We start from the raw sequence: 27,133 nt of genomic DNA, 5'->3' as shown, positions 1-27,133 counted from the left end.
GGTGCTTGTAGCTGTTTTCAACCTCCCAAGATGTTTCAATAGCACAAACACAGTGAAACTTCATAACTTCACATACAGTGACAGCACATACAAACCAACAAGATATGAATGTCTAGGAGAACAAGACTTTTAGAATGATTCTTTACAAGGCATAATTTGTACAAAATATATAAAAATTACATGACAGTTGTGAATATGGGGATGCCCATATGCTGTCCTAAAAATCACTGTCCTATACACCATGGTTGTTGTTAAAAATAAAAGTATAATCACTCATTCATACAGACCACCTTAACAACTTTAGACAAATTTTCTAAATTCCTGTCGCGAAGGCCTTCCTTAGCTAATTTAAATAATAATCAGGAATGTATCCCCCCCCACCAAAAAAAAAAATCAAATGAATATTTGTTGTGGGCTAGAGATAAGATTGCTCAATATCAACAGTTGATCCTGGGTCCTGATTTAAAATCATGCTAAGAGGTATGTAATAATATAAAGATCTCAGTATTTTCAAGTCAATCGTTTTACTGTGGAATCTGGATATGAGGCATTCTAAATATTTAGCCGCATTAGGAGAGAAACAAGCTGGAATGAAAGGTTTGATTTCTAAAATAAGATACAAATTTGACTCAGAAAGAAGGTAGGAAAACAACCCAGAAATTGATCTGAAAGAGAGTGTCTCTGCATAGGAATAAGGATACGCATCTTCCGTTTGTGTGGCCCATAAGGACATTTTTTATAAATTACTGCCTACATGACAACTGACTTCAGTTAAGGGCCATCCTATTTTTGCTATTAGAGAAGTGTTCTGATGGAGGGATTGCAGGGAATGATACTTGCACATGTAGTTCCTGTAATCAGAAATGAGATAGTTTGGGGAGAAAACTATTAAAGAGATTCATTGTATGACAAAGTGCTGGCTTTCTTTCCTAGAGATCCCTGATGTACTTGCTTAATGCTCCAAAAAAAGATCTGCAGTTAAAAGAGAAAAACATTTTTTTTATTGTTAGCTGCTAGACTTTGTATTGGAAAAAATGTGACTCTTCCTTCTATGGAATTGTGGTACAGTCCTTGTGATGGAAAAACATTCACATTAAGCTGCCAAAAAGAGGACAGTTAGAAATCTGGTGACTCTTTTTAGAGGAAAAGGGCTGCTCAGCCTACAAGCCAGAATCTTTAGCTAAGCTGTTTGAAAATTAACCTGATTCTGAATAAGAAATATGACATATTATATAAATGTTTTATTGTAATGTTCTCTTAATAAAAGTTTCAAAAGGATATGTGTTTAATCTTGAGAAAACTGGTTATTTTCACCTAAATTTGTTACTTTTAAAATACAAATGTAGGATCATCTTGAGTTGTACTGAAATGTTTCTTATCACCTTATATTGGGGAAGAAAGAAACTAACTACTTTCTAACCATGAGTAATTTGAGCAGACTGCCTCAATCAGCATCAGAGTTGTAATCTCAGAATTAACTTCAGCAAAATATGTTGAATATTAATAGAGAAGTAGCTGTGTTAGTCTGATCTTGCTAAAACAAAAAGAAAAACTATGTAGCACTTTAAAGACTAACAAGATGGTTTAATAGGTGATGAGCTTTTGAAAGCTCATCACCTATTAAACCATCTTGTTAGTCTTTAAAGTGCTACATAGTTTTTCCTTTTGTTTCAGCAAAATTTGAGACACAGAGCAGGGAGTGATTTGACACCTCCGCACTGTATCATATTTTTTTCTGGAACATAAAAATAGCCAATGGCATTGAAAATGACAATGTTTGGTAGTCTGAGGGCTGATAGGTAACAAGATCATTGTCTTCTCAAGTTACATAGAGTGTATAAGGAATTGTTGATTTATTTGAGGTGGTTTAATCAAATGGATAATTTGCTAATTCTAGAAACCCACTTTATTCTCATTTGATTTATTTTATGTGTGTCTTATTTTGTTTTTGTTTAATTGTGTAGGCAATAACATATGTAAAATTAGAAACCTGTGTTTTGAAAGTTTTTTTCTCAGATTTAATAGTTCAGAATCAGTGGCCCACCTAGTGGTGGTTTGTAGATACTCCTCCCATAACTGTTGCTCAGATAGGGATGTCACTGGCTTTTGAGGGCAAGTTGATTTATATATATATATTGATCCCTTCTTTTAGAAAGCAACGTGGGAGAATTCAGAGAGAATCATTGAGAGCCTGAAGTGATACATAGCCACCACTCAATTTAAAGGCTGACCTTTTCCACGTAATATCATCTACACTCCTTGCACTGAAAAGACAGATACTGGCTGAAGACTTTCAGCAGCTTTTCTGCATAGTACATGACTTAACAGTCACCCTTTACTGAACCTAATATAAAAATTGACCAAGTCAAACACTAGCATTTTTTTGAGGCACTAACTCTCCAGATTGCATGGACATGACAGTCAATGCTGTATGCTACATGTACTGTTGGAAGTTTCTACTACAAAAATTAAATGGGATTTTGATATTATTTTATCCTGAAGTCAGTTTTGTAGGAGCCAAAGATGCTTAATTAGAAGGATGTTTACAATGTAGGAATGTGCCAAAAGACTCCACTTGGGATGAGTCCCCACTGTGTTAGTACTATACAAACACAATCTGCACCAATGCTCTTGTTCTGCAACTAGCACAGAGGTAGCAAAGACAGATTCTTAGAATATATATATTTTTTGCCCTGATCCTGCAAGCACTTTCCCACATAAGTCACATTGCTTGCAGAAGTGGTCTTATTGATGTCAATAGGACTGGATTAAGGACTGCATTTTGTTATATATTCTCAGGGCTAGAGTATAGCTCGCCCTTAAGTGGCTACAGGGGGGTGGCAAAGAGAGAGATGATTTCCCTCACGCAGGTTGTGTAACCAGCCAGAACTGAAGCCATTGCAGTGGAGAGAGAACAGGAGCTACTTTGGTCATGGCAATTTGTCTGAAAGGGAATAAGAAGCTGGCAGAGCCACAGCTCTGTTTTTCCTATGCCAGGCATGCTCCCTTCAGGGCAATGAGCAATTTGCGAAATATTTGCTTCGCTGAGGAAGGCTGCCTTCATGTTCCCCCTCAGGAGACATGGCCCCATGCTATCCCTTATTATGGGCTGTGATGAAGTCCCACAACCTCACCCAGGAATGGGCTATAACAAGCCCATGAGGCACTAGATGCTTTGTTTACCTGAGCGTCTGCAGGCATGGACACCTGCAGCTCCCAGTGATGGTGGTTCACCATTTCCGGACAATTGGAGCTACTGGAAGTGGTAGCCTGGCCCACTTCCTGCAGTGTCTGTAACTGCAGATGCTCAGGTCAACAAAACATCTCGGAAGCCCACCAGCAGCTAAACTTGGCAAAGCTCTTCCTGCCTGCGGGCCAGTTATTGCACACCCCTGACCTAGCCCTACAGTTATTTTGCACATTAAAACTGTAATGGATAAAAGGTCTGATTCATAGCAATGGCTACTACCTGTGATGAAACTGATGGCAAACAATATGACTGATTCATCATATCCATGCTATTGTTCATTATTAATAGATTCCAAGGCTGGAAAGGACTACTGGCAGGGGTGGCCCGTGAGCCTAAGCAGACTAGGCGGGTGCCTAGGGTGCTACCGGCCCGGGGTGTCCGATGATGACGCCACTGGGCGCCTGGGCGCCCAATGATTACATCATGGCCATTGATGGCTGTGCAGGTGGGGGCGCCGATCGCGCCTTCTGCCTGGAGCACCAGCTGCCGCAGCTGGCCTCAGGCCACTCCTAACTACTGGCATCATCTAGTCCAGGGGTGGGCAATAATTTTTAATGGGGGGCCACTCCAAGATCTTGATAAATGGTCAAGGGCTGCACTTTTCTATGGAGAGGATGCGGGGGCTAGGACAGAGGCAGGGTGCAGAAGGGAGCTTGGGTTAGGTAATTCGGGCGCAGAAGAGGATGTGGGATCTGAAACGGAGTTTGGATGATGGGGGGGTACAGGGATTGGGAGTTGCGGGGCAGGAGGGGGTGGGCTGCCAGGGGGCGGAGGTAGCTTGCAAAGTCCTCCCACTCCTCCATGTGCAGTACAGAGAGCCACAGGAAGCAACCTGATGTTTTGAGCATTATGGAGCTGCTCTGAGCTGCAGAGGCTGGCTGCGGGCTGGATTAAAAGGCTTGGCAGTCGTATCTGGCCCACGGGCTATATCTTGTGTGCCCCATATCTAGTCTGACCTCCTGCAAAACACAGGTCACAGAACTTCCTGGAAAAGTTCCTGCAGAATATCTTTTAGGATAAGGAAAGTTGCCAGTGACGAAGAATCCTTGGGAAAACTGTTCCTATGTCAGTCAGAAAAACGGGCTTTAGGGATGAAGGAGGAAGAGAAGCTTAACAACACAAAAAGCAAGAAGAGTCAAAGAAACTAGACTGAAGAGATGACAACAGAATAATAGTAGCAAATGAGGTAAATGAATAATGGAGTGAAGATCGGACAGCTAGTAAGGGGAAAAATAAGGAAAGTGGGGGATAAACATTATTGAGAAGTGCTTCAAAGTAATGTTTCTAAGAATGAGAAAGCTGCAGAAATGTTCTGAATGTCTCTTGGGAGAATGAGATCAGAGAGCCTCGCGGCCATTAAGATATTGCTCTTCTTAGATCTGCTTCAAAGGTCAGAAATCCTTCTCCAGGTCATCTTCACATCCCGTATCATTGGTTTCAATTACTGTTTCCAGGGGCTTCATAAGCCCCTGCTCTCACAGGACAGAAAGCAGCAGCTGCTACCTCCACATTAAGTCCAAATTACACCTCTAAAGTTGAATTGGAAGTGAGGAACTACAATGTGCCTTAGCTCAGAATGTGCCTGATAATTAAGAGCCGTTTTGAAAGTGCTTCTCAGTGGTGAAAGTGCTTCTCAGTGGTGTGTTGCCTTTGCCTGTTGCAGCTTCCTACAAGGATGTGTGTATCGCTTCATTTTGCACAGTGTGCCCCTTATTGCCTTGCTATATTTGTTATTCAGCCAAGTCCTACGGTAGCTGCAGCTGCTTTAGTGCACAGATCCATTAATGGAGCTGTGGTGCTGGAGTAGCTGCTCTGCTGAAAGGGTTGCTCCGTTCCTAGCTGGGACTGGGGATGCATACAGCACTGGGAGGAAGGCACCTTTATTTTACTTGGTATTTTCCCCACATTTCTATGTGGGACTGTGCCCATAGGATACAGCCTCTCTCTTAAGCCCATCAGGCCCCAACGGCTTTGCTAGTTACTGTGCAGAGGACTCTCTGTGGCAAGCCAGGCTCTTGGCTCAGTCCAGCCACAGTGGCAACGGAAGCTCTGTCCTTGCTCTGCCATGCATCAGGGGAATGGGTGGTCATCCCTTTTGGCTGAGGATGCAGAGGCCCTTATCAACATCCCAGAAAGCTGCAGATAAACCTAAGCAGCAGGGTCGGCTGGCTACTCTTAAAGATGCTGGAGTGAGCAGGGCATATAAAGCCAGCACTCTGCCCTCATTCCCAATCCTTGGCATTGATATGGTGATTTTTTTTACCCACAAATCCCAAATCACTTTATAAAGTAACTACTGTGCCCCTCATTGTACATGTGGGAAAAGCCAGGCACAGAGAGGTGAAGTGACAGTCCACCATCACACAGTGGCACACCTGGGAATAGAACCTGGGTCTTGTCATTCCTAGAGTGGCCTTCTACCTGTGCTGCCTCTGAATGCCAGGTGGCATAAAGATGCTGGGGGTCTGTTTGGGAGCCACAGGAGGGCATGGAAATTTAGCTTTAAAGCTAAAAAATTTAAACAATGAATGGTCCTGTAGCACTTTAGGCTATGTCTACACTACCATGTTATTTCGAAATACCTTCTTTCCAAATAATAACTCCTGAAATAACTATTTTGAAATAAGCATATTCCTTTTCACAAGCAGGAGTTATTTCAAAATAACAAGCCCATTATTTTGAAATAATGGACATGATAATGTGGATGCTCGCCTTGTTATTTCGAAATAACTCTCCAGTGTAGACATGCCCTTTGAGACTAACAAAAAAATATAGATAGGATCATGAGCTTTTGTGGGCACAATGATACTATCTGTAATTGTTGGTTAATCTCTAAGGTGCTACAATTTATTGCTTTTGAAGTTTTTTTTAGTTACAGACTAACACAGCTACCTCTCTGAGCCTTATAGCTACATTTGAATGATATACACCCTCAGGAAGTCCACTCATCATCTGATCAATAAGATCTTGAAATACTGATATTGTCTGCACACTGTTCATTAATCCCTACTCCAGACTGAGAAAGTGATCTCCCAATCTGATGGGCTATCAATTGACTTTTCTCATTTCAAAGTGGCAACCATTTGTCCTTTGCTTATTTTCTAACACTGCTGGTTTGAAAAATTATGCATATTCATAGAGGGGGTAACTCGTCTGATGCTTAACGTGTCAAACAACAGTTTGTGGATCACATATTGTAATTAAATGTATAGGCAGTCAACTAAAAAAAGAATTCTCCACAGAGTAATTCCTAGGCAAAAATATGAGTAATGTGTGAATATTTTCAGGTTGTGTCAAACACCTAGTACCATCACCTATATTTCTCTGCTGTCCAAACATAATGAAATTAAAAGAGCACTTTACAATTAGTAATATGAGAGTGTTACTGAACAACAGCAGCAACTTCAAGGATCTGAACAGCCCATCAATACTGACATCCAAATCTGCTATTTAATCATAAAATTGCAGCATATTACAGGGGATTTCAGACTCTTTTTTCATTCCCTGCTTGTAGTTAGGTTGTGCCTGAGTGATCACAGCCAAAGCGTAGGGTAGGAACAGACAGCAGCCTACAGGTAGGTTCTCAGGGCTGTGAAAGAACCACAGTATCGCTACCTCACATGTTCAGAAATCATGGGTCAGGGCTCCCAAAATCATGAGGTTAAAAAAAATATAAATATATAAATATATATATATATATTTTTTTCTGGGCTCTTTTTTCTTTGCCTTCTGGTTTTGGAGCCTTTAAAGAACACTTGGATCAAGCTTTTTCCTGGATCAGTGTGGGAGAGAGACATAAAAACAACAACAAAACAAAACAGACAAAAAAGGCAAGTGGAAACTCACTTATTTCCTGTTTCATTGCTCCCGCTCTGGTCCCACCATGCTATCAGTATGGAGGAGGGGAGGCCAAATAGTGGTGGAGAGGAGAGGGCAATTTAGTGCCAATTGTAACAGGTAGGCGGTGAAAGAAGAAAGCGTAGCTGCCTATAAACATGGGGCTTGCAGGAAGAGAGGCATTCCATCATCAGTAGCAGAGGAGGCAGAGGTAACTGGACCCTCTGGCTACATCTAGATTACATCTCTCTGTTGGCAGAGGGATGTAAATAAAGCACTTCGAAAGTGCAAATGAAGTGGAGATTTAAATATCCCGCGCTTCATTTGCATAATCATGTAATGGCGCTCTTTTGAAAAAGCGCTGTTTCAAAATTGAAACCGCAGTCTAGAAGTGGTTCTTTAAAAAATGGGGCAATTTTTGAAAGATTCTGTAAACCTCATGGACTGCGGTTTCAATTTTGAAATAGCACTTTTTCGAAAGAGCGCCATTACGTGATTATGCAAATGAAGTGTGGGATATTTAAATCCCTGCTTCATTTGCACTTTTGAAGTGCTTCATTTACATCCCCCTGCTAGTCTAGACATAGCCTCTGATAGTCAGAGGATAGGTTAGTGCTTTGATGTGCTTCTTGCCACTAGTGATTCTAGTAGGGAGCCAGTTCTCCCTAACCCTTTGTACTACCTTAGGAGGGCCAGGCTGTCATTACCAAGGGGGGGGGGGGGGGGGGGGAGGGGAGGAAACAAATCTCTGGGAGCATCACCAGTGCAAGGAAACAGATTTAAGGTGCTAACTTGATGCTCAGTCTAACACAGGGTTCATTTTAGTGCATATTCTCTGCTTTTGTTGTGCTGGTCTCTTAAGAATGCCTCTCTCTCATCCTACTGCTGGAATTTGGGCTGGCATCTCAGTCTGGACGCGCCACGGTCGACAAGGGAAGCCTTTGTCGACTGCTCTAGTAAACCTCATTTCACAAGGCATACTGGAGTGGTCGATAAAGGCTTCCCTTGTCGACCGTGGCGCTTCCAGACTGACCCGCTGTGTCGCCAAACAGCTGATCGGCACAGCGCGGCAGCCATTTTGATGTAAATGAAGCGGCGATTATTTAAATCGCCGCTTCATTTTCCTATGTCTAGTACACTCATCTACATGGTTCCATCGATGGAGCCATGTAGCCTAGACATACCCCATGAAACACCTGTTGCTTCTTCCTTAGGATGGATTAGAAGGTAATAATCCAATCCCAAATGGGGCCGGAAATGGGCTTTTTGAGGTTTGGGTCATTGAGTCCAAAATTTACTTCCTGCTTCATTTGCCAAAGTTTGATTTTTTTAATTACTTTTCTGATTTACTGTATCACTTATTGCTTCAAAGGACATTACCGAACTTGCAAGTACTGAACACTGTTCTGAGAGGGGTTGGGGAGGGCTCTTTTTTGACATAAAAATTAGTTATCTAATTTTTAAAAATAAAAATACAAACAAATACCGGTAACTACATACACAAAATATTTTTTTTTTACATTTCTGGAATTCCTTCAGTGTGGAATGTAAAAGCTGTGATAATTTGTCACATCTACTGAGGTAAATTAAAATAGCATCAGGCTTATCTCTAGTATCTCTAGTAATGATAGCACTTAACTAGTTTGAACCTAGGTTCTGCCACCCAGCCCAACTGTGTCTGTGGGATCCTGCCACAGCTGGGGTAATTTGTAGGAGAGACTTCTTCTATAATGGTAAAGAGTCCCTCAGTGATGAAGTGCTCAGGCTTTAATCTCACAGTGCTTGCCTTTGCCATCAGACAGTATTATACTCAATATACTTTGTGTCAGGATGCTTTAAGGCAACTGAGTGGGGAAGAGGGAGGAACTAGATGACTCTAGGCATAAAAAGACTGGACCAAATCCTCAGGCAGTATAAATGTGCCACATTCTAAGGAGGTGTAGCTGTTTAGGCAAGTGTAAGTAAGGGCTTGTCTACACTTAACACACTACAGTGGCACAGTTGCAGTGGCAGGTGATCCTGTAGGCTTAAGAAATCCACCTCCTCAAGAGGTGCTAGTGAGGTGCATGGAAGAATTCCTCTGTTGACCTAGTGCTATCTACATGAAATTTTAGTTTAGCTTATGTCACTCGATATGTAGATTTTAGCTGTGTAACCTAATATTCTGCGAGGGAACATGATAATAGTTTTCAAGTTTACAAAAGGTTGTTACAAGGAGGAGAGAGAAAAATTGTTCTTCTTAACCTCTGAGTCTAAGGATAGGACAAGAAGCAATGGGCTTAACTTGCAGCAAGGAAGGTCTAGGTTAAACGTTAGGAAAAACTTCCTTACTTTCAAGATGGTTAAGCACTGGAATGCCTTACTTTCAGGATGGTTAAGCAACATAGGGAGGTGGTGGAATCTGCATCATTGGAGGTTTTTTTAAGAGCAGGTTGGACCAGGGGCGGCCCGTGGATGTAGGCAACCTCGGCAGTTGACTAGGGTGCTGCGTTTAACATGGCGCCCAATGATGATGTTACGCCATTGAGGGCTATGGAGGCGGGGGCGCCGATCGCGCATTCCGCCTAGGGTGCCAGTTGCCGGCAGCTGTCCTCGAGCTGCTCCTGGGTTGGACAAATACCTGTGAGGAACTGTCTAGATAATACTTAGTCCTGCCATGAGTGCTGGAGACTGAACTAGATGATTTCTCAAGGTCCCTTCCAGGTCTGTGATTCTATAATCTAGTGTCAATCATCCTTACAGCATTCAAGTGATGCAATAGGTGTACATGGAGACACATGAGCATCCTGTGGTGATGTAAAAGGAGCTTGTGTGCATAGGTGCTTGAAATTCAGAGGGAGCTGCTGCACCCCATGGCTTGAAGTGGTTCCCAAGTTTACAGCTAGGTTCAATGGCTCTTAGCACCCCCTCTATTCCAATTGTTCCATCATCCCTACCCATGTGTTCTTCAGTGGAGGTGGAGCGGCTAGGTCAGAAAAAACTGTACGTCTCTGCAAAAAGCTAAATGCAGCCCACCCCGCAGTCATTTAAGTGGGGAAAAGGAAACTCAAGTCAATGGTGTAAGGTAGGGCAGTCCTCCCATGATCTATTAGTTGCTTTGGTACAAATGTAAGTGGAACACATCCAATCAGCCCCTCAAAAAAGATTTAAGTAAAACAATAAGTACTGATGAAGCACCCAGAACACCATAATTACCATGTGTCAAAGATGCTCGACTGAAATTTGCCATCTGGCACAAGGCACCCTTGGCCATACGATAGCAAAAGCTGAAGCCAGGAGATAACCAGTCCCTAAAAGGAAGTGGTTTAAACCACAGTATAATATTTCATAGTCTATCCACTCAGCAGATCACCAGGGAATATGGTGAAAACAGAAGGTTGATGATTCAAGCAGACACAGCTCAAGAAACATCAACTTCTGCACATAACAAATGACATCAGCAGGAGGGCAAATAAATCATAGGTTCCCAAAAGGATGTGGACTTAACACACAAAATCACTGTTATCGGTATGGCATAGCATGAAATTGTAGAGATTTCTCTCCTGCATTCCTGTCTGCCATCATTGCAGATGCCTCCAACCTCTCATTAATGTCATTAGTGCTATAGAACCTGTTGCCTTGGTCACTCTGCTAAGAACAACTGCCTCCACTGTCAATTTTTCTAGCCATATAAATAAAGTTAAGCCACATGGACACATAATGCAATCTGCCTTTGAATAAAAGCAGAATCGTACTTTGATACTTCAGGACACTTACTTCAAATGCTGAAACTCATTTTCCAATACAGAGGCTTGCAGTTGTGCACTTAGACTTATATGCGTATAATTTATGCTCACAGATGTGATGTGTATATGCAAAGTGAGTATTTGTGCATGAACACGGTCAGCTGGGCACCCAACTAAGCATGGAAATGCCCGATGTAGAGACATATATTGGGCATTTACATTCATAATTTAGGCATGTGCCATTCCATGTGTGCAAAAACAGGTGCCTACATTTCAAAATCTGGCCTGCTGTGCTTACTATACACCACTTTTACACACAATTTTCAGGACTGCATTTTCCCCACTGACACTGGTATAGCTTCAAAAGGAACTGAGAAAATGCACATTAAAACTGTAGGAATTGAAATAAATAGAGGTCATGTTGTATCATAATTTGGGGTCAGGAACTTAAGAGTTGATGTCCTCCTAAAAAAAAATCAAAGATGCTAGATATGCAAGATAAACCCACTGAAATCAGGGGAGTTACACCAAGGATGAATTTGGTCTCAAAATGCATGTGGTCAAAAAAACATACCCTCTTTTATCCAAGGGAGGTTTTTTTTATATATATCTGACAAAAAGCTGGTGTAATCCAGGGTAAAGTGATTAAAATAATTAAGCCTGGAATTTAGTGCAATGGATTGCACTAAACTCATCGCTGCTGTGACTTCATTGAATGTGGCCATCTAGTCTTATTCAATTGTTTTCCAGTTATTAAGTTTCAACTTTTGGGGAGCATTATTCCTTGTAGCGTCAAATAGTTTCAAACATAGCCTAAACTGAAGCATCTACACAGCTATATTTAGGTACATAAATAAATGGCCTCATTTTCATGTCCAATCTTCAGCTTCCACTGAAGACAACGGAAATGAACATAATTTAGCACCTGTGAAAATCAGGTCAAACTTATTTAGATGCTTGAATATGGATTTAGGTTTCTAGCTTTGGGAACATATTTTGAAAAAAATGTGGCCTTTTAAAAATCATCAGATGATACACAGGTGCTAGCATTAGTTAAATTCAAAATCATAACAGGAACAAATGTACAGTACTGTATACCAAAGACAAGTAAATCAAATACATTCCTGTCTGTGGTATAGAGATTATTCTTCGTCTTTGTTTAATGGTACTGAAAAACTAATTGACTAACTTTAGGTAATCTCCATAAAATAAAGAAAAGATAAATACATTAAAAACAGCAAATATCTTACCATTGGCCCAGGTGGTCCAATTATCCCACGGTCACCCTGACAAAGAGAAAAAATTATATTAGTGATGAAGAGAAACTCTGATGTCTTGCTAGCCTGGTTAGTGATGGAGTGCAAGTCTACCAAGTGTTCCAGAACTTGATGTAGTATTAACCTACCTTCTGTCCTTGTCTTCCTACAAGTTCTCTTAGAGATCCATCAGCAGATATGATAGCTCCCGGTTCTCCTTTTTCTCCCTACAATTCACAGAATCATTTTGTGATGTTTATAAAATAGTTCTAACTAAAATTCTACCTGAACAGACCAGGAAACTGCAAAGATCAATGCAGCAACATTTGTATTAGTTCAAAGTGAAAACAGGCTGGTTAGAGAGGTGGCAACTACACAAGTGTGAGTAGGGTGGAATTCAGTTGTGTAGGGAAGCGAGGGCTGTTTCTTTTTCAACCATGGCAAGATAAAACAAAAACAGCCTGCTCCTAAGAGTCCTGGAAGAGAACCAAAACAATACAACAAGCCTTCACTCATCTACTGCCCCATGCAAAAGAGTAAGAGCATGAAAAACTCAGGAACCATAGACTTCATGCTCCCTTAGGCTGTGAGCTTGGAATAGTGGCAGGGAGCTTGTAAATGGGAAAGCTCAATAGCTCCCTGACTGCCATCAAAGCAGAAGTCTTTTCTTCTAAACATTTGGAGCGTGATGCCATCCTATTACCTTTAGCCAATAAATTTGAGTCACTGAGAGTCAGGCTGGAAACCCTTTAGTCTCAGCAGTGAGATGCTACTACAAGAAGTGCACCCATTGAATTCAACAGGACGAATCACATGAATAATGGCTGCTCAGTGGGAATATGTAGTTCCCAGTGTGGCCCTAGCCGCTGCTCTCATCCACCCAACCACAGCCAAAACGTCCTGAACAACCTGGTCCAACAACCTAGACCTATAACCGCAAAGTGCAGAAATGTGGTCACCAACTACTGTCCCAAGGATCACAATGACTACCTGAATGCTCACCTAAGTGCACTGCTATTCTACTTCATTGTCCCCACCACTTTAGATATCTTGGAATCACTCATACTTAAGTTCCCAAGAAGGTTGGCCTTGGTGCTTTATGACCATCATCTCCTGTTTAGTACAGTGCTATGAGGAATGTAACCCAGGCATCTGTAAGGGGTAAATTTCTCCAAATATTTCTTTAATGGCCCATATTCCCTGAGATCCTTTAGTCGTGTTGATTGAGATCAGCAGCCTTAAAAACAGCTGCCATTCTTGGCTCAGGATCATGAGAAGATCACTGACCCTGTGGTCAAATGCATGCCAGAAGATCAGTATACCATCTTTCATTCACCGGCATGTAATTTAACAGTTAAAGAGTACAAGTTTTGGTCTTGTTTGGAGAATCTATTTCAGACCCTCATTAAACAATAGCAAAACTGTTGCTGACAAGAAAGCAACAAAACAATTCTATAAACGACTTAAAAATGCAAAGGATCAGAAGAGTGGTCTTTTGCTTTCCTTCTCTTACCGTCCCCAAGGCTGCGGTAGCACAGTTGTTCCAGACCACCTGCTTTGCGGGTGGAGTGGAAAAAGTGAAGCTTGGCCCCATTCCTTTCCCAACCATGCCACAATTTGCCCACAATGGGCTTTTGCCATAGGCAGACTCCTGTGTCCCCATGGAGGAGGGACCAAGATTTGTTCTTCTATAATTTACTTGGCCCTTTTGCTGTAATTCCTTTTTCTTTCCTACTTCCCAGGCTGTTGGCATAGACGATCAATTTACATAAAAAGGTCACCTCAAACCCAACATGTTTAATGTTTATGCAGAGTCATTTTGACAATTATGCAAAATGAAATGTAGAGTTTCAGCATCGGTCTCTAAATTAGTCCCCAAGAGAATTTCAAGTTATTTTCTTTAATACTGATGATTTCCACTGAAATCTCCTTTGAAACTTCAGTAGCAACTCCTTAATATCCCTGTGGAAAGCAAAATGAAAACCATAAAAGCAACGTAGCAATGCCACCAGATATAAAATGTCTAAAACATTTTTGAGCATATTCATCTCTCTAGTGGGTACGAGATGCTACTCATTCCCTCTTACCCGCTGTCCTTTTGGTCCTTGTAATCCAGTCAGTCCAATGTCACCTTTTGGTCCCTTGGGGCCCTAAAGGAGTAAAAACAAAAGTCTGTTTGTCTCTTTTGTCGGTGGTTTAGTTAAGAGCTTTTCAGATATCAATCGAAAATAAGGAAGTACATTTTGCTTGATTTAATTGCAGATAATTGGAGATCGAAACTTTGAATCGCTGCCATTTTAATTTCCCTAGGAATCTCCTTTCCCTACTTTAGGGCCACTGCTTTCTGCATCACTTAATTATAGTGAGTGTTCCCTACAGTAGTTCTGTGGAGAAAGTGACCAGCTGGCTTCCATTTTGTGTGGCAGATTTCCCTCAAAAGTGCACTGAAAACCTTCTTTTTATTTTGCAGAAGCTGAATTCCAGTTTCTGTGTTTCTCTTGTATCAATAAAGAAAAAAAAGTAATAATGAAAGCAGGATGGGAGAGACATTTAAACCTTCACTATTGTTCTAGTAACAACTGGAGATCTTATATAACTTGTTGAATTAATTTTGAAAAGCTTGCCTATTCAATTTTTCCATTTCTATGCAGCCAACAAAACCCTGACCTACCTTTTTCTTACATTATTCTTTCTATAGATTTTGACAGGGATGGGGAACCTTCTTTGTGTTGGGGGCCACTGACCCAGAAAAAAATCAGTTGAGTGCCACAAACAAGTGATAACTCCCCCCCCAAAAATCCCTCACTGACATGGCCCCCGAAGCTCCTAAAAAATTAATATAACAAGCTGTATAAGTTCTCCAACTGTTACTAGAACAAGTGTGAAGACAAATGAAAAAAAGAAGGTTTTCAGTGCACTTTAAAGGGAAATGTGCAACACAAAATGGAAGCCAACTGGTTACTTTCTAAAATGCAAGGAATTTGGTATTGTATCATTATGGAAAATCCTATAGAATTTAATAAAATATAATCCTGCAGAGTTCTTTGTATCATCCTATAGAATTTAACAGGGTATTGGAGATCTTATACAGGGCATTGGATCCCTTTCATAGAATATTATAGGATGAGCCTAAAAATGTATAAAAAGGATATACACTTGAACCTCTTTAATCTGGCAATCAGGGTATGCTGGATTAAAGATTTTATCAGGCCAAGGAGGGCATGCGGGGTCTGGACATGAGAGGGAAGGGGTTGGGGGTACACATGGTTCTGTGCCCTGTGCCGTTCCCAGGCACTGTCTCCCACTGCTATGGGAGAGTCAGGGAAAAGCCGCAAGGGAAGCCCCTTGCTGACCTGCCATTCCCCCAGCTTTAGAGAGGGGGAGCAGCAGTGCACAGAGCCGCTTCCTTGTCTGTACCATGAGTGTTCCCAGATCAGGGACAACCAGAATATGTAGGTTCAAATTTAATTATTAAGTGCTACAATTTAAAAAGTAATCTTTTTAATACCCTATTGATTTCATCCCTATTAATTTCTGTAGGGCTTTTCTGTGTGGGGTAAACATTTATCAGACCTGGTTACAGGTTTAAAGTATGGCACTAAATTGAATTAAATCAAATGTTAGCTATAGATATGATACATTTTCTATACTGAAATGGATGATGCATCCTTTAATTTCTATTGAACAAGTGTTTTCTTTTCTACAGTAATTGTAACGTGCTGTCTTGTTGTACTCAGATTTGCATTCTCCCAATTGACATTTATGAGCTTTGAGAATTTGTCAGGCTTTGTACCAATTTTGGATGGTTCCAAATGTTGAAACATTAATGAGCTCATTTCCATATTTAAAACTGATTAAAAACCTTAGAACATAATGCTTACAGGAAATCCTGGTAGACCGGGCCTGCCGTCTGGTCCCTGCAAAATGCAAAACATGTGAGTACCTATTATAGACTTGTAAAATGGATTGTGCAGTTTCCATGTATCCACTGGTTTGTGAACATTAATTATTTTAAAACTGTATTCACATGAAAAATACTTTGTTAAGGTAGGTATTAAGGCTGCAGACATGCAGCACTGCCCTGTGCTCTTTCCAGAACATTAGAGTTTAATCCTCAAATATTGGAAAACCCAAGAAATGCAGAGTTTAGGTGACATTTCTCTCATCGCACAGCCATATAATCTCTCAATGCTGCCCATTTATTTCTATCCTGAAGACAGCATGGTACTTTAACTTCTTCTTCCGTCACTGCCAGCCAGTAGGCAATAGTTCATGGACCTGTGGAGTTGGACAGAGCACAAACGGGGATCCATTGCATAGTGAATAGATGACCTGACTTGATTTGTGCCGGGTACAGAGAATATGACATATTTGTTGAGGGAAGTTAGGCACTGTTATCATCTCAGTTCCTCTTACCATCCCCAGGGAACCACGTTCAAGGCTGGATGGCTGTGCTGTGTGTGAAGAGTCACTGTATTATCGTCTTAGTCATACTGAGCTTGGCAGTCTACTTCCTCCATTGGCTCTTCTTCCATTTTAAGGAAAGATCAAAGCCTGGCTCTTCGCTACAGATAGAGATTCTTGGGTGGTAAGTCCAATGTACTCCAGCTCTCTGTACCCCTGGCAATGAGGCTACAGGCCCCAGCTAGGATGACTAGATGTCTCGATATTATAGGGACAGTCTCAATAGTCAGAGCTTTTTCTTATATAGGTGCCTATCACTCTCCATCCCCATCTGATTTTTCTCACTTGTTATTTGATCACCCTATGCCCAGGATACCTCCTCGAGACCTGTAATTAAAATATAGTATGATATATTATATACTAGGGATGTTAGATAGCGTGTAATTTAATAGTCATGTAACCACATTCAATTTTGTTGGTCAGATGACTATTCAACAGTCCCCAGAAGTGGGACCAGCAGCCAGTAGGCTCCCAGCCCCACTCCTGGGCAGCCTTCTGTCACTTTGCTCTGTATCAGAAGCAGCAACGGGGGGTGGCAGGCGGAAGCTGGTTCAAGAGGGGAGACTATTTAAAAACCAGCTTCCTACACAGATCAGCTCTGGCCTGCCACCCTGCGCTGCTGCTTCTGATATAGTGGCAGCAACATGCGGTAGCAGCAGCCCTTGTCCGCAAGGAGCTTGGATTCTCTTCCCCCCATCCCCGGCTCACTGCAGATAGAGCAGTCTCCCCTGTCCCCCACTTCCCCGTGCTGCTGCCTCTGATAGAGGCAGCAGTGCTGGGGAGGGAGAGGCAGGTGGCACCACAGAGCTGGTACGGGAGGGAACCAGCTTTTAAGCTGGCTCCCCAAAGCACTGGCTTCTGTCTGCCGCTTCCCCCCACTCCCTCTGTAGGAGACAGTAAGGAGGGGGCAGGCAGGTCCCCAGAGCTGGCATGCGCAGAGAGCCTGCACAAAAGCTGGCTCCCTGTGCTTATTAGCTCCCACCTGCCCACCTTACCCTCTACACTCTGCCTCTCTATCAGAGGCAGCAGTGCAGGGGTGGGGAGGCACCAGCTTCCGCCTCCCATTTGCTGTCTCTGAGACAGAGGCAGCAAAGCAGGGTGGTGGGGGGAGGAATGCATGTAGTCAACAGGATTAGCCACTAACCTTAGGCATATCAGTTAATCATGTATTCTACACCTTGACATCCCTATTATATACAATACCTAGAGGCTGTGTGGAAAAACTTGCTTTTGCGGAAAAACTTGCCAGCAGTCTACACTGGCCGCTTGAATTTCCGCAAGAACACTGACTTCCTACTGTCTGAAATCAGTGCTTCTTGCGGAAATACTATGCTGCTCCTGTTTGGGCAAAAGTCCTTTTGCGCAAAGCTTTTGCACAAAAGGGCCAGTGTAGACAGCTCAGATTTGTTTTGCGCAAAAAAGCCCCGATCGCAAAAATGGCGATCAGGGCTTTTTTGTGGAAAAGCACGTCTAGATTGGCATGGACGCTTTTCCGCAAAAAGTGCTTTTGCGGAAAAGCATTTGTGCCGATCTAGACGCTCTTTTCCGCAAATGCTTTTAATGGAAAACTTTTCCATTAAAAGCATTTGCTGAAAATCGTGCCAGTCTAGACGTAGCCAGAGTGTATGTTTCCTGCACAATATGGAAGATGAAAGCTACACAGCAGTTAGCATCTACTGTTGTGAGAAATGCTGGCCAGCACAAAGTGCTACTGTCAAGATTAGAGGGGGGCCATTGGATAAGGCAAGCAGAAAAAGGCTAGGAAAACACATATGGCAGGTTGCAAAGAAAAGGCTAATGAAGTCTGAAGCAGAACTTTCCAGAATTTCAGAAAGGATTCAGCCTTCGTCTGCCTTAGGTGTTCACAGAAGTTTGCCCTTTGACTTCAATCAGAAAAAATCAGCTATGTTCAAAACAAGAATTACACATTTACTTGGGTAACAGGAGCTATGAATACTGTAGTGAGGAGGTGAGGCCTCCCCTCAGCCACAGATGCTGGGGACACGCCCCAAGCCATCTGGTGGGTGGAGGCAGGAGGGCCTTGCCCCGCCGGCCAGAAGCAGAGGGGCAGGACAGGAAGAGAAAGCATAAAAGGCCAGCTTTGCTGTTCAGCTGAGGAGCAATAGTCAGAGGCAAGAGACACTTCTGCACCAGGGGTGGAGGCAAGCACCAGGGAGAGCCACTGTTGCCCCAGGGATCAGCATTGATGCTGGGGGGCTGCTGCTGCTGCCCTTGGTGGTATACCCAGAGGTGCTGGAAGACTACCTATGGGTCCAGGTACACCAGAGGGGTTGTGGTGAAAGTAACCCAGGGGAGCCAGGCAGTAGTCTGGTAGCTGGTGCGCCCGAGTCTGGGTCAGCGTGCTGTGGGTGGCTCCCTGCTGACCCAGTTGTAGACAGCCCTACCACTGATAGGACCCTGGGTTGGAACACAGTGGAGGTGGGTAGACCCCACCCTGGGGTGGCAATACGCCCCTCTACAGGCCAGGAGGACAGTTCGGCATCGCATGACCCCTACCTGGCCTAGTAGACTGTGATGTTATTCATCCCTGTCCTGCTGGGAGGCCAGGAACCCAGGCGGTTACTAAACTGGCTCTGTGTGACTGTGAGAGTAGAGCCCGGATTGCTAACTACCTCATCCCACCAGGAGGCCAAGGAACCTTGATTATTATTGAAACAGGTTATGTCTGATTGAAAGACTAGAGCCTTGGGTGCAAGTCACCCCACCCCACAAGCTTGGGGGGTAGAGAAATGGACTCTTATTGACCATTGTCCTGTCTGGCTGCGGGACCAGGGTCTGCATAACTGATTGCCCATCCCTACCTGGAGCCCAGGGAGCCAGATCCTGGTTGTTCCACCCTTGCGGGACTGATTCCTCTGCCCTGCTGGGAAGGCAAGGGACAAACCCCAACCCTTGCATAGGTTACAGGTTGAACCTCCCTGATCTGGCACCCTCCTGGGCCCAAACCAGGGAGTTTACTGGACCAGGGAAGGTCAAGGCTCTACTACCAGCTGTGAGCTCTACTTCTGGGCACCAGCCCCAGCAATGAGACTGCGTTCTCCACTACCAGCCTGGCTAGGGTTGCACTCCTGGCCCTGGCCAGCCAGAGATCTCTAGTCCAGCAATATCCATGGTCCAGCTGGACCAGAGAGTCCCAGATTTCAGAGGTTTAACCTGTACTAATTCCCCTACTGTAAGACAGATCCAGGAACACTGCAGCGAGTAGGGGTGCCCCCCCCAGCCACAAATGTCAAGGCATAGCTACTAGTCTTACAGGACACTCAGTGAAAATAATACAAAGTAAACAAATTCAGGTCAGATAAATTGTTATAACAGAATACTCTGAGCACAAGCTTTTCCTCTGTGTTCTCCCTCCCTCTTTTTAGCTTCCCCTCCGCTGCACTGCCTAGCAAAAGAAAAATACAGTAAAATGCAGGAAAATAGTATAATTTCTGTAAAAATACTTGTTACTAAAGTAGAAGAATAAATAAGAAAATTTTTCATCCAACTGATGAGTTTAATTTTTCCAGAGTTATATATTTTATATTAGCCCTCCAGAACTCAGCTGTCCAAAAGCCACGGTATGCCAACCCTGGATTCTACCTTATCCTTTAGTATTGCAAATCTGCATGCAGAGGCTCGGGGCTGTGAGCAAAAAAAAATCATGTAATTTAAAATAAGCTAGTTTTCTAGGAGGGACAGTATTAGAAATCTCATGATTTTAGCAATTACTTCTGAAATATTTATCCCTGTCATGCACAGTATTATGCACAGAATGCAGCTACCCCCTTTCTCTATCAGCTCTCGGTCAGCTTTCAACACCAATTTAAGGTCTTGGTTCTAATTTTCAAAGCAATTATAGTATCAAGCCCAACTACGTTAAAGTCTCAAGTGTAATCTATGAAGCACTGCGACAACTGCCCTCCTCTGAAGCAATTCAATCTCAGAACCCAGGACAGAGCATTGTCAGTGAAGGGATCCAGCTATGACAGAAACTTCTGGAGATTAGGTGAATCTAGCTTCTGAGTGGTTGTAGGAAATAGCGCAAAATCTTCCTTATGGAAAAAAAGTCTTTCCACCACAAAAATGACAACACTGACGCCTTCTTCTAACCCAGGAGTGGGCAATAATTTGTGATGAAGGACCACCCCAAGAATTGTGTAGGTGGTCAAGGGCTGCACTTTTTCTGTGATATTAATACAGGGGGTGCCAGGTCTGGGATGGAGCTTGGGTGCAGAAAGGATCTCATGTGGGGAATTGGAGTACAGGACAGGGTGTAGGGTCTGGGAGGTGGTTTGGGTGCAGGAGTGGATTCTGGCCCAGGGGAAGGATATAGAAAGAGGTGCAGGGTCTGAGAGAATTGTGCTGGAGACAGGGGCAGCACGCGAAGATTCCTCCCCTATGAAAGACACAAGCTTGCCCCAGAAGCCGGCTGCTTTGAGCGGCATGTGTGGGGGTGCAACAAACAGGGAGCCTGCCTGAAGGTCCTGCTGGGCTGTGGATACTGATGACCCAGAGGATCGTGGCGAACCAGGTCTGAATGTTTGGTGGGCCAGATCCAGCCCACGGGTCCTGTTCTAACCCAATCTTCTGACCAACAAGAATCAAATATATACAGGAAAGAGAGGCATTAATACAGTTTTAAAATGTCAAAAACATCATCTTTCTGCTCCTACTCAAGACTGCCCTGTTTACGGATCCCAAGATCACATTCAATTTTTTGGCCAAAGAATCATAGTAGGAGATCAGATTAGCATGACCCCATATGTTTTTCAGAGTTGCTGTTTCCCAGGGCAGAGTCCTCCCATCCTGCAGGGATAGCCTACAATCACTGCATTCCCAAATGTACTAATTTACATTTAGCTGTATTAAAAACACATATTCTTTGCTTGTGCCCAGTTTATAAAAAAAACACACCTAGATTGTGTTGAATAAGTAAACTTTCCTCATTATTTAATATTATTTTCCATTTTGGGTCACCTGCAAACTTTATCAGTGATGATTTTATGTTTGCTTGCAGGTCATTGATAAGGCTGCAAATTAGCATAAAGCCAAGTACCAATCCCTGCTAGATCCAGTTGGAAACAGACTCACTCAGTGATGATTGCCTGTTTAGTTACATTTTCAGATGCATCAGTTAGCCACTTTTTAACCCATTAATTTGTGTGGCACATTAAAAAAACTAGAACGATATAAACATAATTAAAATGTCTTGTTGTATCAAGTCAAATGCCTTAGATAAGTCTATTACATCAACATTCTTAACTTTATCAACCAAATGTAACCACATAAAAAAAACCAAATTAATAGACCAATACTATTGTTCGGATTATACTTTGTTCCACATATACTTTTAAAAACCTTATTTTCCTTAACTCTGTTTGCCAGCGTGTCCCTTGGTTTCCCTCATTAATTTCATACCACTTTCAGTTTTTCCTCATTACTATCAACTTCACCTTTCTTCCATTTTTACACGTAGTTTTTGTGTTTTTACAGCTGTCTTGATTACTCCTCTAAAGAGTTTTTTTAATTAACAACAACAATCAAACAAAAAAAAAAAAATCCCAAACGACAAAAACCAACCAACCAACCAACCAACCAACCAACCAACCAACCAACCACAGCCTTTTTCCTCAAATGTGACTTTTGGGAAAACTTATAAACAATGTCCCATCTAATCTTTTCCATCCATATGCAGAATACATTTTTATGTGTACTAAGGCATGTGTAAATGTGCACCACCAAGACAAATACAAAACCTAGCTGTGGGTGCTCTGCTAATTAGCTGGATAGCATTTGAATTTCTCTGTTTATACTGGGTTCTTAAATGGTTCCCAGTCATTATTCACATAATGCTTACTTAGCAGAGGAGGGGGGGAGGGACACCAGCAGGGAACGGCAATGAGCAAATCTAAAAGTGTAACCTTAACCCAGGTCTGCCTTGCTTTGTATAAAAGCCGTGGTGCAAAGCAGCCTAAGCTAGTTAATCCAGCCGCTGGAGCTTGGAATCAGTACAGATAGGCATCCAGAACTGCAGATGCTTAATTGAATTATCCTAAACTTCTGTCTGAAAAAGACAAGCTCAAAATCTCATATCAATAGTTCTCTCATAAGATTTCCATCTCTTTCAGCCACAGGTAGAAATGCCATGAGAATAGCTTCATTTTCAGTAGGTCAGGATTTCTGGTTCCAGCCTCAGGCAAAAATGCAAAAAATCTTATAACATTTCAGGACCCTAAAAAGAAAACTAACAAGCAAACAAAATGTCTGGTCCTAGATATGGATGCAACCTTAAGGGACTCTGGGCTTTTATTTGTATCTGCACCAGTTCTCTTCTAGTTAGTCAAATATCTATAGTTCAAGGCCAGAGTTTGGACCCTGTCTAATTCCCTTCTTTATAATACAATTTACCCAAATGTAGGGAAGTTAATTTATCAGCATAGGATTCAATCCTGTTCTCAGGTATCCCTGTACACATCCCACAGAAGTCAATAAGAATTGTGTGGCTGCGTCTAGACTGGCAAGTTTTTCCGCAAAAGCAAGTGCTTTTGCGGAAAAACTTGCCAGCTGTCTACACTGGCCGCTTGAATTTCCGCAGGAACACTGACTTCCTACTGTCTGAAATCAGTGCTTCTTGCGGAAATGCTATGCTGCTCCCGTTCGGGCAAAAGCCCTCTTGCGCAAATGCTTTTGTGCAAGAGGGCCAGTGTAGACAACGCAGTATTGTTTTGCGCAAAAAAGCCACAATTGCGAAAATGGCGATCGGGGCTTTCTTGCACAAAACCGCATCTAGATGTGTCAACAGGAGAGGTTCTTCCACCATGTCCATGCGACTTAAGTTGCTCTGGAGATGACTTATTCACACACATTATGCAGACATACAGGCTGTGTCTAGACTGACCAGTTTTTCTAGAAAATCAGCCGCTTTTCCGGAAAAACTTGCTAGCTGTCTACACTGGCCACTTGAATTTCCGCAAGAACACTGACTTCCTACTGTCTGAAATCAGCACTTCTTGTGGAAATGCTATGCTGCTCCCGTTCGAGCAAAAGCCCTCTTGCGCAAATGCTTTTGTGCAAGAGAGCCAGTGTAGACAACGCAGTATTGTTTTGTGCAAAAAAGCCACAATCGCGAAAATGGAGATCGGGGCTTTCTTGCGCAAAACTGCGTCTAGATTGGCACGGACGCTTTTCCGCAAAAAGTGCTTTTGCAGAAACGTGTCCGTGCCAATCTAGACGCTCTTTTCCGCAAATGCTTTTAATGGAAAGCTTTTCCATTAAAAGCATTTGCAGAAAATCATGCCAGTCTAGACGTAGCCTGTGTGTGTCTGAGGAACAGGTATGTGGGCTTTGCATAGTACTTAAAGTATGAAGTACTGAAGTATAAAACAAATCTTTGCATTTAATAAAGCAGAATATACTCACTGGAGGCCCAACTAATCCTTTAATTCCAGTAAAGTTAGAAACTCCGTCCGTATCATTGAGCAGTAGCTAAAAAAATAAGGACAAAGAACAGGGTATAAATTGGTTCTCTAGGGTAGACATTTCTAGAAATGCACAGAAAGCCTACAGCATCCTATCACAACAATGGAGAGAGAAAATACAAAGCAGGCAATTGGGAACAGTCTATGCCTTTTCCTTTTGTGTCATGAATTTGGAATACTACTACTTTGCATTTTTATCACACCTTACATGTGTAAGGATGCTTTATAAATATTAAAGAAGTGAGTACCTGTATGCCTGTGAGGTAGGAATCTCTACATCACAAATGAGGAAACAGACTCAGAGGGGTTGTGATCTGAGGTCATCCATGACTACCCTGTCAAGTTACTGCACAGTAAATCAGCTTCCGGCACTATAGCTCTCGAGGTGTCCACACTAGCAAGGCACTCCTGACAACTGTGCAGTTGTTGTGCTCTAAGTAAACTACCTCAACAAGAGGCATAGAGCATGCTGCGCTCCAGATACAGTGCTTGGGGGGCACTGTGGACACTTAAATTGTTTGTTGCATTCTGACTGGCCTCTGGAAATGGCCCATACTCCCTTAAGTCCACTTTGGTCTTTGTTTTGAACTCGGCTGTCTGCTTCACAGGCATGTGCATATCTCTTCAGACAGCCTGCTTGCTGTGCTGATTTGCTCAGGGATACAGAGCAAACCATTCTGGTGAAATGTTCCTGCTGTTGAGCACAGAGGCAGGAGTCTGTGTGAATGTGAGAGTGAAAGACATTGCGGTGCAAAGAGTGAGGAGGGAGGTGGGCAAGCGGGGCTTGAGATGTCGGGTTTTTCCTCTTTGTCTGGTGCAGGAGGAATTGTTTCCTGCCACTCTCTGAACTTACACGACAGTATGCTGACATCCCCCAAAACACATGGTCTTCCCCCAACCCTACATACATACACACACAGTCACACTCTCCCCGCTCTCCCTTCTTCTCCTGGACTTCTGTTGAAAAGCAGCTGTCAGTGTAGTAGGGTGACCATGGGGCAATGGGTCTGGGAAACCTGCATCATGTGATGGTGACTGCCCCATGGCATGGGCAGTCAGCAATGTAGGCAAGGGGAGGCACAACCTTACCAAAACTGCCTATACGCCTGACCGCCTAAGGCTGGGGGCGCCCACTCCAGACAAGGGAAATTCCCTACTGAGTTTAATGGGAGCAAAATCAGCCCCTAGTTTCTATCCTCCCGCTCTAGTCTGCATGTGGTCATCCACACAGTGGAGAAACTGAGAGCCCCATTAATGTGCTAAAGCAATTCACATCCTGTGTGACACCAGCACTTGAATTCCATACTGCCACCCTTTGTCATATCAGCTACAGGCAGTGTTTTGAAAATTGCTGTTTCAAAGAGGGGGTGTCAGACAAGGAACAGCAGAAGAAAAATCCTTTTTGATCATCATCTCAGTGGACTTTGTGTAACCTCTGAGCATACAATACATACAATGAATTGGACACACTTCAGATTTACTTCCTTCTAGGTGTGGTGCAGCCTCCTAAATGTTTTTGTTTTTTTGATGGATGCTGTTACCTGCCTCCTTTTTCTTCATATTCACAATATTTCCAAACATGGGTTCCAAATAGTAGGAGTTGAAATTTGTATTTAAGCTGAAAACCTATCTCTGCCCCTCCAGAGAGCAGCACCAGATGCCTGTGCAGGCTTGCTATGGCCTAGCTCCCAGTGTTGCCAAATCACATTGGTTCCTCTGCATTCCAGGCCCTCTGTGTCCCCAGAGAGGGGGCAAGATGTGTGCTAATTACTTCAATTACAGTAATAAAAGCATTCTGCTGATGCAATTGTTCCACCATATCTTTAGTTGGTGGCAGAATTCCAGGAGCCCTGAGGTTACTCAAGCCTTTGGAATTACTCAGTATTTAACCATTTGCTTCCATTTTAATCTAGAGACTATTGAAATCAATGGATTTTAAGTGCATTATGTGTGGAGCTTTTAGCTTTTCATCCCGTGGGACATTAAAATACTAGAGGCAGAATTACTTAAAAACACTTAATGTAAATATAACGTAAATTTGCATTGTATTTGCTGGATCAGACCTCTTTCTACAAAATGACCAAAATGTAAACATTTACAGAGTAGAATATCCTAAATGATTTATTTCATCATATTTTAGCATTTCATATCAGCAAATGACAACAAACTGGAGAAAAAAACCCTTTTGCTTTGGCTTTTGGATTGCCAGTGTGTACAAATCAGGAGGAATTCAGATGAAATCTGAACAACTGAGACTCTCGTTGGGAGATTATTATTAATAATGTCTGTTGCAGTAGCTCACCTGGACTTCAATCACAACTATTTGAGGCCCCATTGTGCTGAGCACTACATAACTACACACATAGGCCCTTCCCTAAACTGACTGTAATCTAAGGCACCTGGTGCTGCAACTGACAGATTGCAGAGACTGAGATGCATGAGGCTTGTATATTATCAATCTCAAGACCAGAGCCCAATTTCCTTCACCTTATGTCTATCAGGGATCTCTATCTGCTACACAAATAATAAAGTGTAAAATACAGGAAAAGAACACTGCTGTGAAGTTTCACCTTTGCATTTGCTTTAGCACTCAGTTTTAAATTGCCAAATGGATTGAAAAAAACCCAGCATGGTGCTGGCTTGTCTACTTACATTAGTTCTGCTCTGTGCCCAGTGCTACTGATTCTTCAAGAGGCTGAAATAGCTGTTCTTACCTAGATACTGTCATGCTGTACTCTCTAGCTAAGAAAACATCTAGGGAGCGAAGTTAATATGTCGTATACAAATACACCTGCTTTTATGGGACCAAGCATCACCTGGTCTCTCTCCTACATCACCTTATATAATCAACCTCCAAACTCACTGTTGATTCATTGCCTCAAAAAAAAAAAAATCATCCAACTAATAGTGCATTGGTTGAGAGATAAATGGAGAGAGACAGCATGTATTTTGTCTACAGGCAGTCCCCGGGTTACGTACAAGATAGGGACTGTAGGTTTGTTCTTAAGTTGAATTTGTATGTAAGTCGGAACTGGTACATATTGTAGGGGAAACTCTAGCCAAACATTTCTCCAGAGCTCAGTTTTATTCTCCCACACCTCACTTCCCTCAGTCCTTTAT

General features: G+C 42.7%; 1 protein-coding gene across 3 annotated transcripts in view; it reads right to left on the bottom strand.

Annotated features, from left to right (window-relative positions):
• Positions 1 to 27,133, bottom strand: part of COL15A1 (collagen type XV alpha 1 chain) — a 275,709-nt gene that overhangs the window by 59,372 nt on the left and 189,204 nt on the right. For all 3 annotated transcript variants that reach the window (XM_075921580.1, XM_075921581.1, XM_075921579.1), the window contains 5 exons: positions 23,955 to 24,020; positions 15,950 to 15,985; positions 14,156 to 14,218; positions 12,218 to 12,295; positions 12,063 to 12,098 (listed from right to left, as the gene is read on the bottom strand). In XM_075921580.1, the coding sequence (XP_075777695.1) occupies positions 12,063 to 12,098; positions 12,218 to 12,295; positions 14,156 to 14,218; positions 15,950 to 15,985; positions 23,955 to 24,020 (279 nt within the window). The remainder of the gene's footprint in view (positions 1 to 12,062; positions 12,099 to 12,217; positions 12,296 to 14,155; positions 14,219 to 15,949; positions 15,986 to 23,954; positions 24,021 to 27,133) is intronic.

Source organism: Pelodiscus sinensis, chromosome 2 (genome assembly GCF_049634645.1).
Source record: "Pelodiscus sinensis isolate JC-2024 chromosome 2, ASM4963464v1, whole genome shotgun sequence".
Lineage (NCBI taxonomy): Eukaryota > Metazoa > Chordata > Testudines > Trionychidae > Pelodiscus > Pelodiscus sinensis.
Note: the sequence above shows the minus strand (reverse complement) of the source record. Positions and strands in the feature narration are given on the sequence as shown.